At 43.4% G+C, this 17,230-nt stretch overlaps 1 protein-coding gene across 1 annotated transcript; it reads right to left on the reverse strand.

Annotated features, from left to right (window-relative positions):
* Positions 1–9,055: 9,055 nt before the first annotated feature.
* On the reverse strand, positions 9,056–10,912 carry LOC307016959 (uncharacterized protein). The gene is made up of 2 exons (XM_079646352.1): positions 9,255–10,912; positions 9,056–9,171 (listed from the first exon to the last, which is right to left on the reverse strand). Exon 1 carries the CDS (start codon positions 10,106–10,108, stop codon positions 9,473–9,475), a length of 636 nt encoding a protein of 211 aa, XP_079502478.1. The 5' UTR covers positions 10,109–10,912; the 3' UTR covers positions 9,056–9,171; positions 9,255–9,472.
* Positions 10,913–17,230: the final 6,318 nt, after the last annotated feature.

Raw genomic sequence — 17,230 nt, forward strand, 5'->3', positions numbered from 1 at the left:
ATGCTACCCCAGAACGCCTCGTTGGACATTTCTCTTTTTCCATTTTTTTTTCTTCCTGAGTAAAGTGACGTAACGGATTTCCACACTGTGTGTGTGTGTGTGTGTGTGTGTGTGTGTGTGTGTGTGTGTGTGTGTGTGTGTGTGTGTGTGTGTGTGTGTGTGTGTGTGTGTGTGTGTGTGTGTGTGTGTGTGTGTGTGTGTGTGTGTGTGTGTGTGTGTGTGTGTGTGTGTGCGCGTGCTCAGGCTGAGTTCCTCTGTCTCGCAGACCCCATGCCATCATCATTTTCTGTTTAAAGCAGCTTTGCTAGAAGTTTGATAACATGAATTCTTCACATGCTGAAGATATGGATTTGAAAAAATGCACGTTTCGCAACATAACACAAGTTAAGGACATTTCTTGACATAATAAATATCTAGCAAAGCTGCTTTAAACCGAAAATGATGATGGCCTTTGAACACAGATTCTGAGGATCGTTTCTGCTTCTGCTTTTATTCATCAGGTCAAAAATAGGATTCACACACCTGACATCATTGTGATAAATCAGGCCTCAGCCTCTTCAGCACATCACAATCAAAGAATTTAAGAATAAACAAATATAACAATTACAATCCAGTGCCTCTTGTCAACTGGCAAATCACAATTCCACACATTTCAATTTCACAGGATAAATGGGACTTCATGCTTAAAATGACTGCATGTGCAAGCATGTACATACATTGAAGTTTTACCTGATCACTAACAATGAACTTGAAGAGTAGAAATACTAGATATGCCCCTCTTTTGAACTGGCAACTTACACATCCACACATTCTTTGATTCTCTATTTCAGTAGATAACTTATGCTTAAAATGAAATGAATGCTGTGAGGTTTTACATGAGCACTAACCACAATGCACTAGAACAAGCAAAACATAAGAGGTTTCTCAATACTCTAATTTCCCCTCCTAGACTTCTCGACTCCTCGGTCCTCCGGTAGTGACCCGGAAATGGATTTCAGCGTGCCATGTTGAAGGACATCTTATTTCTCTAAATGCACATCGAGGACCGAGCATCGAGCATCAAGGAGGCTCTCTGGAGGAGCTCTAACTGAGGAGACACTGATGGGTCCTCCACGGACGCATTTCCGGGAACGGTGGAGGCGTTACGCACTGCCGGACTTATCTCAGCCAATGACAGCTCTGCATGCATCCCCAGGGCCCAGGAGTTCAACACTTTTAATCCCTATCTGATCAGATCAGATTTGGATTTTGGGGAGTTCAAAACCAAAAAACAGGATTAGGATGACTTTGATATCCAATCAGATCAGGAAATCCAATCAAAGCTTTAATCTGGATCAAATCTTCAAAACGGGTAGTTCAAACCGACAACACAGGATTGGGATCAGTTTGATCCCAAAAAACTGGATTACCCTGATCCCACCAGAGGGGTGGATTTCCAGTGGATTACCAGAGCAAAATGTACTGTACAATTTATTTTAAAATAGGTTTCAATTTAAATAAGATGGCAATGTTTGTTAACTGAAATAATACACACTTTTTAGGCTTCATGGGAAATACATTTTATTTTTCCCATTTTTGCTCACGTTTGTGGTGGCCTATTTGTTTTTCAACCAAATGTTGATGACATAAATGTTGATGCTCATAAAAGTGTAACAGCAAAGATTGTCAATCAAAAATGTAATTTAGATTAAAGTAAAAATATCTTCAACAAAAAAAAAGTCCATCATCTGTCATCACCTTTCAAATAAAAAAATATAATTAGACATTATAGATGTCTGCAATGTGGTCTCTTGTCTTCCTTGTATTATTTTTCATATCCACTAGATGGCGATCGGTAGGATTAAAGCACTGATATTCAGGATCTAGTCATCTTGAAAAATCGTAATCTGGATCAGGGTGATCCTATCTTGAAAGGCTTTGAACTCCAGGGACAACATTTGGCCGACTTGTCTGATCCTGGATCACAAAAAATGGGATTTCAAAATCTGATCGGATCTGACTGAGATTAAAAGTTTTGAACTCCTGGGCCCTGGATATTATTTTAGAAACTGCTTTCATCACGATGCAATGTTTACAGTGAGAACAGCTGTGAGGTCTGTGCAGAAAGCAGAGCAGTGTGTAAAATATATATCACTCAGTAGGGCCGATTCTAGGGTCTGTGGGGGCCCTAGGCAAATATTCACTGGGGGCCCCTCGAACCAGCTTTCATCAGCTTTTTCTTGTGTTAGACATGTTAAGACATACAAAAACGAATAAATCACACATAGAAAAGAACAATTAAAAGCAGAATAGTTTTCCTTTGTTAATCTACGTGAAGTTTTTTCAGTATTCTGCGGAAAGACTATATCTGTTTTTTGTATTGGTCCTCTTGTTACTAGTGCACACTTTTCACTATCATTTAGGACATTTGGCCATTGTGCAGGGTCGTCTGATGTGATCAAACCTTTTGTAGTCGTGGTAGTGCTGCTGGAGGCAGGGGTTGACGTGTCATCTTCATGATGAGAACATGTTGCTGTCCCACTGGAGGCAGATGTTGCTGTCCCACTGGAGGCAGATGTTGATGCCCCACTGGAGGCAGATGTTGACGCCCCATATTGAGCTTTCGAATGTTGTTCTTGGGGATAGCTTCCACTATTGTTTACTATTTCCATTTCATTTGAAAGGGACAATGTAAGTGAACATGGTTCCAATACAGAGGATTGTGCTGGAGCCTGCACTATGGCTACCAAGGTTGAAATATACAGTTTTCAGTATCATCATAAAACCACTAGGAGTACACTACAGAGAAGCAAAATACAATAAAATACACTCAACACATAGCACACTAACTTAACAATAAGTTATTTAGAGTACACTTGTCCAAATGTCTTGCATCTACATTTCCTAATTTAACATTCATACAGTAGCTTGACAGTTAGCTCAGTCGGACACAGCTTCATCAGTTAACTAGCCTACAGAAAAAGTTAGCTGATTTCCCCCTCCAAATTACTCCATTACTGGTATCCCATTAAACAACGGGTGAAATGTTAATGTAGAAATGGCAGAGACCATGTTTATTTCAGTAACAATGCCAAAAAGATTAATGAAGACGTGTTAATACTGTAATTACTAGCTTTTACGTTCTTTCAGCCGGCTAGCTAAGCTAAGCTAACACGTCAACTGTAAATTCTAGCTTCTCCTGTACGTTCTTTCAGCCAACTAGCTAAACTAAGCTAAACAAAGCTAGTCTAATAGGTCAATGGCGTTGTACCGAGCCGGCTGCGCACACTTGACTCGGTAATGTCACGGCCAGCAGAGCAGATACTGTTCTGCTAGGTTATCTCATGTCATGTTAAACGTCAAAGTAAACAAAAATAAATAATTAGATTCTAGTGGAAGTTACGTAATTCAAGTTTCTCTATCCCAGAGTTAAGGTTAGACTAGCAACATTTAGTTATTTCGTATTTCATCATTATCTACTCTACTTACTTACCACTGTCTTGTTTTTTTCTCTCATCTTCATCTTTTTTCTTCTTCCTTTTTTCGCTCCCAGAAAGATAATTTCTCTTCATTTTTCAGTGCCTTTCCTTGTCATCAGGATTATTTTGTAAACAATCATGCACGCGATTTGCGACACTGACCGGAGTGGGCCTGGATAAGGTGGGGCCCCATTAGGGAGGTCTCCTACTGTCTGTCATTGCAAACGTTGCGCATTGCCCCACTCACTCACTCAAATTCAGTTAATCTACAATAATGGGGCCCCCACTATACTAGATGAACTGAATTTGATGAAGGCTTATGTCAATGTATGATGTCTGTTTAATTGTATTTTTTGTACAATTTGTTGTTCTGAATTTTGCATAAAATAAATAAATAAATAAAACAACACTGATGTCATTTTTAAGATGTGTCCCCCCTCGGGGGCCTCCTACTGGTCTGGGGCCCCAAGCGGTTGCCTGCCTTGCCTGTCCGCAAGCGGCGGCCCTGAGTACACTGTAAAAAAAGATCGTAATTTTACAGGAAATAACTGTAAATTTGTAAAGTAATTATCATGTTTTTTTTAACAACTTTTAAAATCCTGTAAAATGACAGATATTAACTATAAATTAACAAATCAAAACATTATTTTAAGTATTTTGACAATAACAACAAATAACGTTTATTTCTTTTTTTTTTTTTACAGTAAATTTACTATATAATATTTACAGTATTTTTGCACTTTCAGAAAATACATGCAGATGTACGTAAAATAAAAAGTATTATCCGTAATTAAATATGTAACTCGTAATATAAAAGTGTATTACTATTATAAGACTTTTAAGATATTTCTTTGTAATTTTAAAGTAAACATAAAACTGTAAAAAAAAAGCATCAAATAAAGAAAACGTAATGTAAGTAAAACATTTTTACATAAATAATTTTCTCAATATTCGATTGAATCCACCACAAAAACAAAATATCCAATGTTGAAACAAAAATAAATAAATATGTTTTCATTAAATTCCTAACTTACTATATTGTAAACACCTACAGTTGACAATATCATTAAAAAAAAAAAAAAGCATAGAAAGTGGAGAAATCTCTGCAGGGAGGACCAAGGTTTAAAACACACACTGTTATTTACTCAACAATAAGTCACAGTTATCCTTGTTTTATTTATGTGTTCTGTTGCTGTGTTTTTTTTTTCCATTGGTCAATATACAGTAATAAACCTTAGTTTTACAGTATAATGTATGGTTTTCGGATTCTGGCCGACAGCCAGAGCTACGGCACTTGAAATAGAATTCAGCCATAACACGGCAGACAAGTCAGGCATGTTTGGAATGAGTTGGTTAATATAAATGTAATCGAAGAAACCTGCCAATGAGAACTGTCCGCGCCTGTCGTTCACATTTGAAACATCCACAACATCCGGAATCTAGTTTGTTAATGTTCAGTAGCCAACAGCTAGCATAGCATAAACAGCTAACCGCTAACGTTCGGTTAACTTGCTAGTTAGTTGTGACCCTGACCAGAGCTGTTTCAGTGCTGTGGGCGGAACGGAAACCGGACTGGAATTTCTCAAAGAGGCCGTTTAGTTGGAGATGGTCCTGAAGCTGGGCGGCAACTACAATGATGTCTACCAGCATGTCATTCACTCACCGGCTGTGGCACAACAAGTAGTTTGTACAGAATAGGAAAGACAACAGCATTTACCAAACTCAAGACCCATCTCAGCGAGCTCAAAGATCTGGTCCATTTTGGACTCTCTGCCAGCTTGGAAGAGTCTTTGCCAGTCGCAAGAGAATTGGCGCTTCTGCTATATGGAAAAAACTCAATTGGACTGATGTGCACAAACTTGGATGAACTGAGGCTCATAATTGCATCAACAACAGATGCAGCCTCAGAAAATCTGCCGCCAACAGAGGATGCATTTCAACAACATGTACAAAGAGTAGACCCTCTAGAAAAACGCGGGAAAAAATCCTTGATTATGCGATTAAACATGCAGGGTTTTATGTGATTTTATGCGGTGAAATTGCGGGAAGTTGCGAAATATGCGGAAAGTTGAGAAAAAGAATAGATTTTTTTTTAAATATTGGGCTGTCTTATTTATTCTCTCTCACACACAACCTGCCACTAACGTTAAACCCCTTTCCTATTCAATTAAACACATTCAATGTGTATTTATTGTAAAAGCAATTGCGCTATTTTAATCACTCTCTCACACACACACACACACACACACACACACACACACACACACACACACACACACACACACACACACACACACACACCTCCGCCTCATTCTGTCTTTATTTACTCGTTCGTTATCTGACCAGCTTCAATCTTGTAGGCTACTCATTTCGTTTCTTGTAGCCCTCGAAAGAGTTTTGGAGGTTGATGCCTCGGTGAACGTGAGTTGTTTGGCTTTCTTGTGCGCAGCAGCAGAAAGCATTTTCGAATGTTTGAATGAATCAAAGTGGGTCGTCACCGTCGACTTTCTCTTATGCTCCAACACACAGTTGCACGCGGTGCAGAATAGTTTCCCCCCACTTTCGTGAAAGACATCGGGGTACTGCTTTGCCCGGTCTTTAGCAGAAATGTTCGTCGGTAAATGAGATGGATCAGATTTTTTCATCTTGGTGTTTTCTCTCTCGTGTGAGTTCCACACGTTCACTCTATGGTGATGATGACGTCACGTCATCATCATCTCTACTTCACATCAAGACGAGTTTTTTTTTCTCAACTTTGTGTGGAAAAATGCGGGGATTATGCGTCCTTTTGATAAATATACGGCCTTTTAAAAATCTGCGCCATTTTGCTGATTATGCGGTAAATTCTGCGAACGCAGAATCGCTTTTTTCTGGAGGTTCTAAAAGAGCAATGTTTCAGACAGCGATGGTGTCACAGCCCGAACCCAAACCCTTGTTATGGAGTCCTGTTGGCAGGGGGTGGATTGTCGGAGATGGGGTCATTCAACCAAGGGACACATTGGCAGAATGTCAAAAATGTTTCCCCTAACGTTTCTGAGGAACCTGACATTTAACATTATATTCTAGTATCTATATACTTGACCTCTCACAGAATTATTTGATGAATTGTATACTGTACTTTGAATTAAGGTTCCTGTTTGAATAAAACCTGTACTATTTACACCTATGTTTTAGAGGCTTGCAATTTAGAACTAATACACTTGTATTGGGTTACTCTTATTCTGACTATTTGGTGATGTAGTTCAGCCACCTGGTATTTCCCTCTCCAAATATAATGACCATCAGAGGGAGCATTCTTAATTTATAAAATGAGATGAAAGTGATTGAGTCCTATGTTCCTATCACCAAAAAGTACAACTTCCGTCTAAACTAAAGCTAAGTTTACAGGACTATAATTCAGTATTTCTTTAGTTAAATAATTGTCTGACTATTTGGTGATGTAGGACAGCCACCTGGTTCATACCTCAGCAAATCTGAAGAGGAAAAGAATTGTCATTCTCAAATTATGAGCTTTCTTGTCACCTTTCCCATATTCGGCCTGGTGTAATTTGGCTCTTTTTCAGGGATTTGGGTAGTTCTAAAGAACAACCCAAAAGACATTTTTTCCCCAAAAATAATATTTGACAACAATCAATTTCATTAATGGCAGACCCTAAAGATAAGAAAAATCATTGTTGTCATTTGTTCTACCTCGGGTAGGGGTATCTCAAAATCTGAGGGCCCTTCCTGCTGGACTATTAGTAGATATCTACAAACAAAGAGTCAATGTTTTTCTAAGACCATTTAGTGCTTCACATAATAAAATAGACGGCTGTAGCCTGATTATGCTTTAGGACAGGGGTGGGGAACCTTTTTCCTCTCAAGGGCCATTTCAATATTTACAACATCCTTCGAGGGCCGTACAAATTATTGAACTCAACGTCTGCTTAAAAAACTCAAATCACAGCCCATTCATTTCGCCTTTCTTTCATGCTGTGCAAAGAAAAAGCAACCTCTTAATCCAGATATTTGACCATGACCCGCGCATTCATGCATGACCACCAAAACAGAAAGATATGGACACAAGATGTGTGCAAATGTATTTAGTTTCATATCCATGTGGACATGATTTAAGTGTGGGGGGGGCGGATCTAACCTCATCTAGGGGGGTTTGGGGGCATGCACCACCAGGAAGGTTTTTTTTAAATGTTGAAGTTAAAAGCATCAATCTGGTGCACTTTGAGAGCAACATGAAGAGATCTATGGATAAATCTCTCAACACCCATATGAAACAGAACTGCAAGCAGATTTCTTTCTTTATGGATATTTTACAAATCACTTCCCTTATAAACTGTATTCTTGTTTATTAACAACTTTTTTTACTGTCATATTAGTATTATATACCTGTTTACTTTATTCTCTTATTTTTCTATAACTATAATGATCATATAAAGATGTGCCTTTACCTCACTGGTTGGAGAAAAAGCTTATTATATTCGTTAGCATAGCTAGCTAACCAGATGCTAATAACAACAAAGTTATTAACTGTATGATCAGTATGACAGATGAACAGATCGCCACTGGGCTTTCAACTAAAGGCACAGCCACGCAAAAACTGCGGCATGTGTACAGCTCCTTATGGGTATTGCAATTTGTGAAGTCCCGGCCCGGAGCCGCGTTCTGGTGCTCTCCGTTAGAACTACACTCCTGTCAGACGAGACATATACCACGTGATGACACGTTAGGCTCGTGTTGTGTTCAAGGAACCTGACCTTGGCCAGGAAAAACAAGCTTGTTTAATTATTTTGCGGTCTAGATTTCTTGAATTTTTTTCTTTTTTGCGTGTTTATAAATTACCTCGAGGGCCGTACCAAATGGTCTCGTGGGCCGTATACGGCCCGGAGGCTCCCCACCCCTGCTTTAGGAGCTTGTTGTATCTTGTGAGCAATAATTATATGTCCACATCATAGGAGTAGGTTTAACTGGTTTTACTTTGGTAACATGCTGCCGGGACGCGTCTATCGTTTTTCCAACCCAGTTTAGATTTAACCATGCCCACTTCCGCATTACGCAAGGATCGACGTAGCTAGACGCGATAGCGTCATAGACTTCATCTTCGGCAGTTTAGCAGTCGCGGTAAAGCATGATATTGAATAGTTGGTTTTTGTCTTTCCAAAGGATTTGTTGACTGAAAGTAAACGATCCTATAATCAAAGCCATATCGAAGAGTCCTGAGATTGTATTACTGGTGTTTTATCATCTATACATAGCCTGTGTGTATCCTCAAATGTCATTTTCAGGACAAACAAAAGACGTTTTAAATATCTTATCAGAATAGCCTGTGTGTATCCTCAAATGTCGTTTACAACATTTTAAATATCTTATCAGCTGGTGTAAGTGCAGAATATTGAATATAACCTTGACTATTACTGTGTACTTCATTTATCTGACAGCATTATTTAATGATACTATTTTATATATATACACACGTTTATTCATTTAACATATAATCACACACTTATATGTACTACTACTCACACATGTATTTATTCATTTATACACACAGATGTATTCATTCATTTATGTTACGATATCTGAGAGGACCCAAACGCAGGACACGGCAGAGTGTTCAAAAAGGGTTTATTAGTGAACAAAAGGTGCGGGAAGGATAATCCGGCAGGAGTGGCGAGGAAGTGGAGGCTGGTGACGACAACACGGCGGTCAGAGAATGATCCTGGAGCACAGGAAGAAAACACGTTAGCGTCAGAACATCCAGAAATAAGGTAGCTGATAATGCTGAGTAGCCTGGAGGTTTACCACTGTGGTTTAACAACGATCTGGCGCCGACAGGTTGTGGAGCCTCTGCTGATATGCCGTTGTAGATGGCTGATGAGAATCAGGTGTGAGGGTGAACAGCTGATTGCAGCAGGTGAGCCGGGAGCCAGAGTGACAGCCACCACGCCCACACAACAGGCAAAGGGAAAACATCCCCAAGGAGGCGGCTGGAAATGGACAGCCACCACAGTACCCCCCCCTTAAGGGACGCCTCCAGGCGGCCTACCTGGTCTACCAGGTCTACCAGGGTTATCCCGGTGGAAGTCCCGTACCAAGGACGCGTCGTCGATGTTTCGCCGGGGAACCCAAGACCTCTCCTCCAGGCCATAGCCCTCCCAATCCACGAGATATTGGAATCCCCTTCCACGGCGACGAACGTCCAACAATCGCCTGACGGTGTAGGTTGGGTGACCATCGATGATGCGGGGGGGTGGGGGAAGAGTCACTGGAGGAGACAAGGGGCTGCTGGCAACAGGTTTTAGCAGAGAAACATGAAAAGTAGGGTGAACCTTCATGTGTGGGGGAAGCTTGAGCTTGACTGCAGATGGGTTAACAACAGAGTCGATGATGAAGGGGCCGACATAACGTGGCGTGAGTTTTTTAGACTCTGTCTTGAGTGGGAGGTCTTTGGAGGAAAGCCAAACACTCTGACCTGGTAAGTAGTTGGGGGCCGGGGTCCTGTGACGGTCTGCGATGAGGCGGTTGCGGGCAGCGGAACGGAGCAGGGCGGCTCGGGTGTCCTTCCACACCTTACGACAGCGTCGAAGGTGGGTCTGAATGGAAGGAACAGCAACTTCCTCTTCCTGTGCTGGAAACAGGGGTGGTTGAAAACCCATGGCACAATGAAAAGGTGAAATACCTGTGGCTGCATTTGACAGGGAGTTGTGGGCATATTCGATCCATGGCAGATGTGGGCACCATGAAGAGGGGTTCCTGAAAGCCACACAGCGGAGAGCCGCTCCCAGGTCCTGGTTGGCCCGTTCCGTTTGCCCGTTTGTTTAAGGATGATAACCCGACGACAGGCTCACCGATGCTCCCAGAGCCCGACAGAAGACTTTCCAAACGTGGGAAATGAACTGGGGACCCCGGTCAGAAACGATGTCGGTGGGGATTCCATGTAGTCGAACAACGTGGTTGACCAGAAGATCTGCAGTCTCTCGGGCTGTGGGAAGCTTGGGGAGAGCAACAAAGTGTACCATCTTGGAAAATCTGTCCACAATAGTTAGGATGATGGTATTACCTTGTGAGAGTGGAAGTCCAGTAACAAAATCCAAGGCCACATGCGACCAAGGGCGACTAGGTACTGGCAGCGGGCGAAGCAGACCAGAGGGAGGTTGGTGGGAGGACTTGGCGCGGGCACATACTGTACAGGCAGCAACAAAGACCCTGGTGTCTTGAGCCATGGAAGGCCACCAGAACCGCTGTCTGAGGATAAACAGTGTGCGATGGACACCAGGATGACACGAGAGACGGGAGGCGTGTGCCCACTGCAGGACCTTGGAGCGGACAGAGATAGGCACAAAGAGATTATTAGCTGGGCAGTTACCTGGGTTAGGCTGCGCCCGCTGAGCCTCCTTAACAAGTGACTCAATCTCCCAAGTAACAGCCGCTACCACGCAGGAGGCAGGCAGGATGGTGTCTGGACCTGCAGCTGGTTCTTCGGAAGCAAACTGGCGAGAGAGAGCGTCCGGCTTGAGGTTCCGTGACCCTGGGCGGTAGGTAAGGGTGAATGAGAAGCGACCGAAATACAGAGCCCATCGAGGCTGACGGGAGTTAAGGCGCTTGGCAGTTTGGATGTAAGACAAGTTTTTGTGGTCTGTCCATACAATAAAAGGGAGCTCAGCTCCCTCCAGCCAGTGTCTCCACTCCTCTAGGGCAAGTTTGACAGCCAGCAGCTCTCTGTTACCCACGTCATAGTTTTTCTCAGCTGGAGTGAGGCGGCGGGAGAAAAATGCACAAGGGTGTAATTTTTGGTCTCTTTCCGAGCGCTGGGAAAGAACTGCGCCTACCCCGGTGTTGGAGGCATCAACCTCCACAACGAACTGGCGAGAGGAATCAGGGTGGATGAGCACAGGGGCAGTGGTGAAGAGTCTCTTTAGCTCCGAGAAGGCTGCATCGCACTCTGGGGTCCAGGAAAAGCCAGTTGTAGGGGAAGTGAGTCTGGTTAAAGGGCCCGCCACTCTGCTGTAGTCTCTGATGAAGCGCCGATAGAAATTGGCGAAACCAAGAAACTGTTGAAGCTGTTTCACTGAGGTTGGTTTTGGCCACCCTGCCACTGCTTGGATCTTCTCAGGGTCGGCCCTAATCTTTCCTCCCTCAACGATGTAGCCCAGGAATGAGACTGTGTTGACATGGAATGCGCATTTCTCCGCCTTCACAAAGAGTCTGTTTTCCAGGAGTCTCTGCAGCACCTGCCTGACATGGATAATGTGTTCCTCCTGGTTACGAGAGAATATAAGGATGTCATCCAAGTAGACGAAAACTGATCGGTTGAGGAGGTCACGGAGCACATCGTTAACCATCGACTGGAAAACTGCTGGGGCATTCATCAGTCCAAAAGGCATTACCAGATACTCGAAGTGACCGAGTGGTGTGTTAAAGGCCGTCTTCCACTCGTCCCCTTCTCGGATTCTGACGAGGTGGTAGGCATTGCGGAGATCCAGTTTGGAAAAAATTGTGGCTTCCTGGAGGGGTTCAAAGGCAGAGTTGACGAGGGGTAATGGATATCTGTTTTTTACAGTGATGGTATTAAGACCCCTGTAATCAATGCAGGGCCGCAGTGAGCGGTCCTTCTTGGACATGAAGAAAAAATCAGCTCCGACCGGGGAGGAGGATGGGCGGATGACACCGGCAGCCAGGGAGTCATGGATGTAACTCTCCATGGATTTCCTCTCAGGGCGAGACAGGTTGAACAGACGGGAGGAAGGCAGAGGGGCCCCGGGAAGAAGGTCAATGGGACAGTCGTAGGGTCGATGAGAGGGAAGAGAAAGAGCTCGCTGTTTACTGAACACTTCTCCCAGGTCATGATATTCAGTGGGGACAGATGACATGTCAGGCGGCTCGATCTTGGGTGGTGGAGTGGCGGTCTCTGCAGGCGGTAGGGCAGACTGCAGGCATGAGGATAGACAAAAACAACTCCAACTAAGGATTTTGCCAGTTACCCAATTAATCTGGGGGTTGTGTGTTCTTAACCAGGGATGGCCCAACACTATGGGGGCATGAGGTGAGGAAATTAGGTGAAACTGAATAACCTCACGATGGTTTCCAGACAGAATGAGGTTTACTGGCAAGGTGCGGTGAGTGACTTGGGCCAGGAATTTACCATTAAGAGCATTAGCATTAAGAGGTGAATCTAACACTTCGGAGGGAATTCCTGCCTGAACTGCAATATTAATGTCCAAAATATTCTCGTCCGCCCCCGAGTCCACTAAAGCGAGCAGAGGTAGGAACTGTTGGTTGCAGCAAAGCACGGCTTCTAGCTGCGTTCTGGGTCGGGGGTTGAGAGAGGAGGAAGGGCTCGCCAGAATCCCCACACCTACTTGCATGGGCTCGTCTTCTGGGGGTGAGGCCGTGTAAGGAATCGGGAAGGATCTGGAGATTGGGGCAGTGGCAGTCCCAATTTGGGGATCAGGTGAGGAGTAGCTGGGATTGGGGTGACGGCTATTCCTATCCCTACGTCTCTCTCTGAGGCGATTATCAATCTTGATAGCTGTGGCAATTAAATTATCCAAGCTAACTGGATCATCCCTAGCAGCTAGCTCGTCTTTAATTGCTTCGTTCAGCCCCTGAAGAAAAATATCCTGCAATGACTCGTTATTCCAGCCTGAGTCTGCAGCAACTGTTCTAAACTCAACTGAAAATTCGGCTACACTACGGGAGCCCTGCCGGAGAGAAAGAAGGCACCTGGAAGCGTCCCTCCCTCGTACCGGGTGATCAAAAACTTTTTTCATTTCGGAAATGAAAGTATCAAATGATAAGCAAATGTGTGGCTGGCTCTCCCTAACAGCTGTAGCCCAATCTAAAGCACTCCCCTTCAACAGACTCATTACGTATGCTACCCTAGCCCCATCTGTATGATAAGTACTGGGCTGCTGCTCAAAAACTAACGTACACTGGAACAAAAAGGCTCTACAAATCCCCAAATTTCCAGCGTATCGCTCCGGTGTGGGAATGACGGCCTCTCGTAGCTGATAGAGAGGTGCGGCAGGAGCGGGAGGAGGGGGTGCCGGCTGTGCAGCGGGCTGCGGAGGAGAATACTGTGTGGTGAGCACTTCTACTTGCGTGCCGATCCTTTGCACGTTAGCGGAGAGGTTCCGGAGAGTCTCCACTACCTCACGGAGAACCACAGCGTGATGCCCCACGAGAGCGCCTTGACTGGCCAGGGCTTGGCTGAGTTCGTCCGCAGTCTTGGACTGGTGGCCTGTGTCCGCTGGGTCCATGCTGGCCAGATCGTTCTGTTACGATATCTGAGAGGACCCAAACGCAGGACACGGCAGAGTGTTCAAAAAGGGTTTATTAGTGAACAAAAGGTGCGGGAAGGATAATCCGGCAGGAGTGGCGAGGAAGTGGAGGCTGGTGACGACAACACGGCGGTCAGAGAATGATCCTGGAGCACAGGAAGAAAACACGTTAGCGTCAGAACATCCAGAAATAAGGTAGCTGATAATGCTGAGTAGCCTGGAGGTTTACCACTGTGGTTTAACAACGATCTGGCGCCGACAGGTTGTGGAGCCTCTGCTGATATGCCGTTGTAGATGGCTGATGAGAATCAGGTGTGAGGGTGAACAGCTGATTGCAGCAGGTGAGCCGGGAGCCAGAGTGACAGCCACCACGCCCACACAACAGGCAAAGGGAAAACATCCCCAAGGAGGCGGCTGGAAATGGACAGCCACCACACATTTATACACACTCACATATATACACTTTATATTAATTCATTGGACACACACATAAATATATATATAAACAACACAATAGGATAAGAACAGTTGCAATAATAACATAATATGGTTTGATCAATTCTACCCTTTTGTTTTTGCTCCCATATTTCAATTAAAAGATATTTTTCAAAATCAATATTGGTGGGGGCTCTTTTGCAAAGATAATCAATAACACCACCTGACAGTTGTTTCATTTTTACATGGCAAAACGTTAATATGTTATTAATGTCAAATGTTATATGTTGTATTATATAACAAAATAGACATTTATAACATATTATAAATGTCTACCTTTAAATAAATGTTATATGTTGTATTATACAACCAAATAATCATTTATAACATGTTATAAATGTCTGCCTTTAAATAAAAATATTAAATAGATACCTTTACATCCTAAACAGAAGGTCAAAACGTTAATATGTTACATAACAAACAAAAAAACGAAACATTATATATATATATATATATATATATATATATATATATATATATAGGCTATATATACAGATGTTTGCTAATGTATCCCTCTTATATCCATCAGGAATTAATATTAAATGATGAATTAACATTCCTCAGCACTGCATAAGTGCGGTCGTCAGTCATATTGACAAAGAAGCACTATTATATTGTATATTATGCGGCGTTTAAAAGGACGGTATTTCGCTTGTCAGATTCAGATTTTGCGGGTGTGCCGCGTGAGGCAGTGATGTAACCATAGGGATGTAACCATAGGATGTAACGCCAGGTTGATGCTGTGACGTAACGCCGTGTCGATGCTTGCGTAATGCGGAAGTGGGATCTAAACTGGGTTGGAAAAACGATAGACGCGATAGACTATTAGTAGATATCTACAAACAAAGAGTCAATGTTTTTCTAAGACCATTTAGTGCTTCACATAATAAAATACACAACGGCTGTAGCCTGATTATGCTTTAGGAGCTTGTTGTATCTTGTGATCAATAATTGTATGTCCACATCATAGGAGTAGGTTTAACTGGTTTTACTTTGGTAACATGCTGCCGGGACTTCCTCGTGGGAACGTATACAACAGGCTCTTTTAATATCAAGAGTGAGTTTGCCCCCTGCTGGACAAATGCAATAACATGTAATAATAACACAAGGTAAGATACCACATTTCCCCCCCTTTAAGCTAACAATACTTCCCGAAGGTGGGGGTATAACATACTCCCGTTACACAACATTTCGAGGTACTGACATAAATCATTTCACTTTCAAAGATTAACATTTTAAACATTTCCTTAAAGTGAGAACAGAGAACTATGCTGCTCTATTAATTGAACATCTCTTGATCTATTTAACAAAGTCTTTCAGGTATACAGGTGGCTGTCTGTCGTGCTCTGATCGTCTCACCACGGGTGTAGCAGGCAAGTCCGGCGGGACTGGAGTACACAGAATCACTGGCTCACTTGCAGGAGGTCCTTCTTGCTCGATTGTCACTGGAACCACAGTGTCTCTGTTGGAGTCCAGCACCGGCTCTAAGGGCACGGTGTCTGTCAATCTGGTTCTTACTTGATCCACATGCCGCTTCACGACTTGACCACTTCCAATGACCACTGTATATGACACTGGACCTGATGAGCCATCGATGACCGCAGGGATCCATTTAGGTCCATAAGAGTAGTTTCTGATGAAAACTTTATCCCCAGGTGAGAAACTTTTCAGTTTCCTGTTTGTGTCATGGGACTGTTTCTGTTTTAGTTGTTTTTGCTGCACTCTTGTTTTTACATCTGGCAGGAGCAGGTCAAGTGCAGATCTGAGTCTCCTTGAAATCATCAACTCTGCAGGCGGGTGAAACGGTGCTGACCTCACATGGCGGATGCCATTTTGTTTCATGAAAGTCTCAAATTCAGCACTTGTAAAACAAGTTCCGTTGTCTGACACCAACATTTTTGGCAGTCCAAAAACACTGAAACTCTGACGCAGCTTTTCAATGGTCACCTGTGATGTAGCTGACTTCACTGGATACATAACCATCCATTTTGAGTGAGCATCCACTATCAGTAGAAACATCTCTCCAGGAAAGGGCCTGCATAGTCCACATGAATTCTCGTCCAGGGAGAATTTGGCCACTCCCAGGGATGTAATTGTGCTGATGGCTGTGACTTGTGGTGCTTTTGGCACTCCTCACAAGACTGAACTTCCTTTTCTACATCCTGGTCCATCCCCGGCCACCATACATAAGATCTAGCCAGACCTTTCATCTTTGACATGCCGGAATGTGTTTGGTGCAGTACTTTCAATATCTTTTCCCTGCCTTTGTTTGGTACGATGACTCTGGCTCCCCAGAGCACGCAGCCATCCCTCACACTCAGTTTCTCTCTCCTCTGATGATACGGCTTGAGAGGAGCCTCAGTCACTGAAGGCCATCCCGACAGGACATAACCATGAACTTGAGACAATATTACATCCTTAGCTGTCCAGTGTTTTATTTTGGCTGTGTCCACGAGTGTGTCATCCAGAAGATCAATCATGAGCACTTGTTCTGCGGTCTCACTCTCTCACACATCTTCCGACAACGGCAGTCTGCTTAATGCGTCCGCATTAGCGTTGTTCTTTCCTGGTTTGTACACAATGTGATACTCATAGGCACTCAGGTGCACCGCCCATCTCTGAATTCTAGGGGAACCCATTTGTGGAATGGGTTTCTTTTCGTTGAAGAGAGAGATCAGTGGCTTGTGATCTGTATAGATGGTGAAAGTTCGACCATACAAGTACTTGTGGAATTTCTTGATTCCAAATATAACTGCTAAGCCTTATTTGTCTAGCTGTGAGTAATTCTTTTCAGAAGGCGCTAGGGTACGCGACATGAACCCCAAAGGACGTTCAGTTCCATCGTCCATTACGTGTGATAAAACAGCGCCCACCCCGTAAGGTGATGCATCACATGACATGGCCTTTGATTTTTTAAAAGCCTCTTCCTGTTTCTTTTGCCATGTCCATCGCACTTGTCGCTGGAGCTCATGCAGTGGTGCCAATAGTGTTGCTAAGTTTGGC

This window comes from Notothenia rossii, assembly GCF_949606895.1.
Source record: "Notothenia rossii genome assembly, chromosome: 8".
NCBI lineage: Eukaryota > Metazoa > Chordata > Actinopteri > Perciformes > Nototheniidae > Notothenia > Notothenia rossii.

Bases quoted from the DNA above. Each gene is read 5' to 3' on its own strand.
- LOC307016959 (XM_079646352.1), bottom strand. From the start codon at position 10,108: ATGGGTTTTCAACCACCCCTGTTTCCAGCACAGGAAGAGGAAGTTGCT.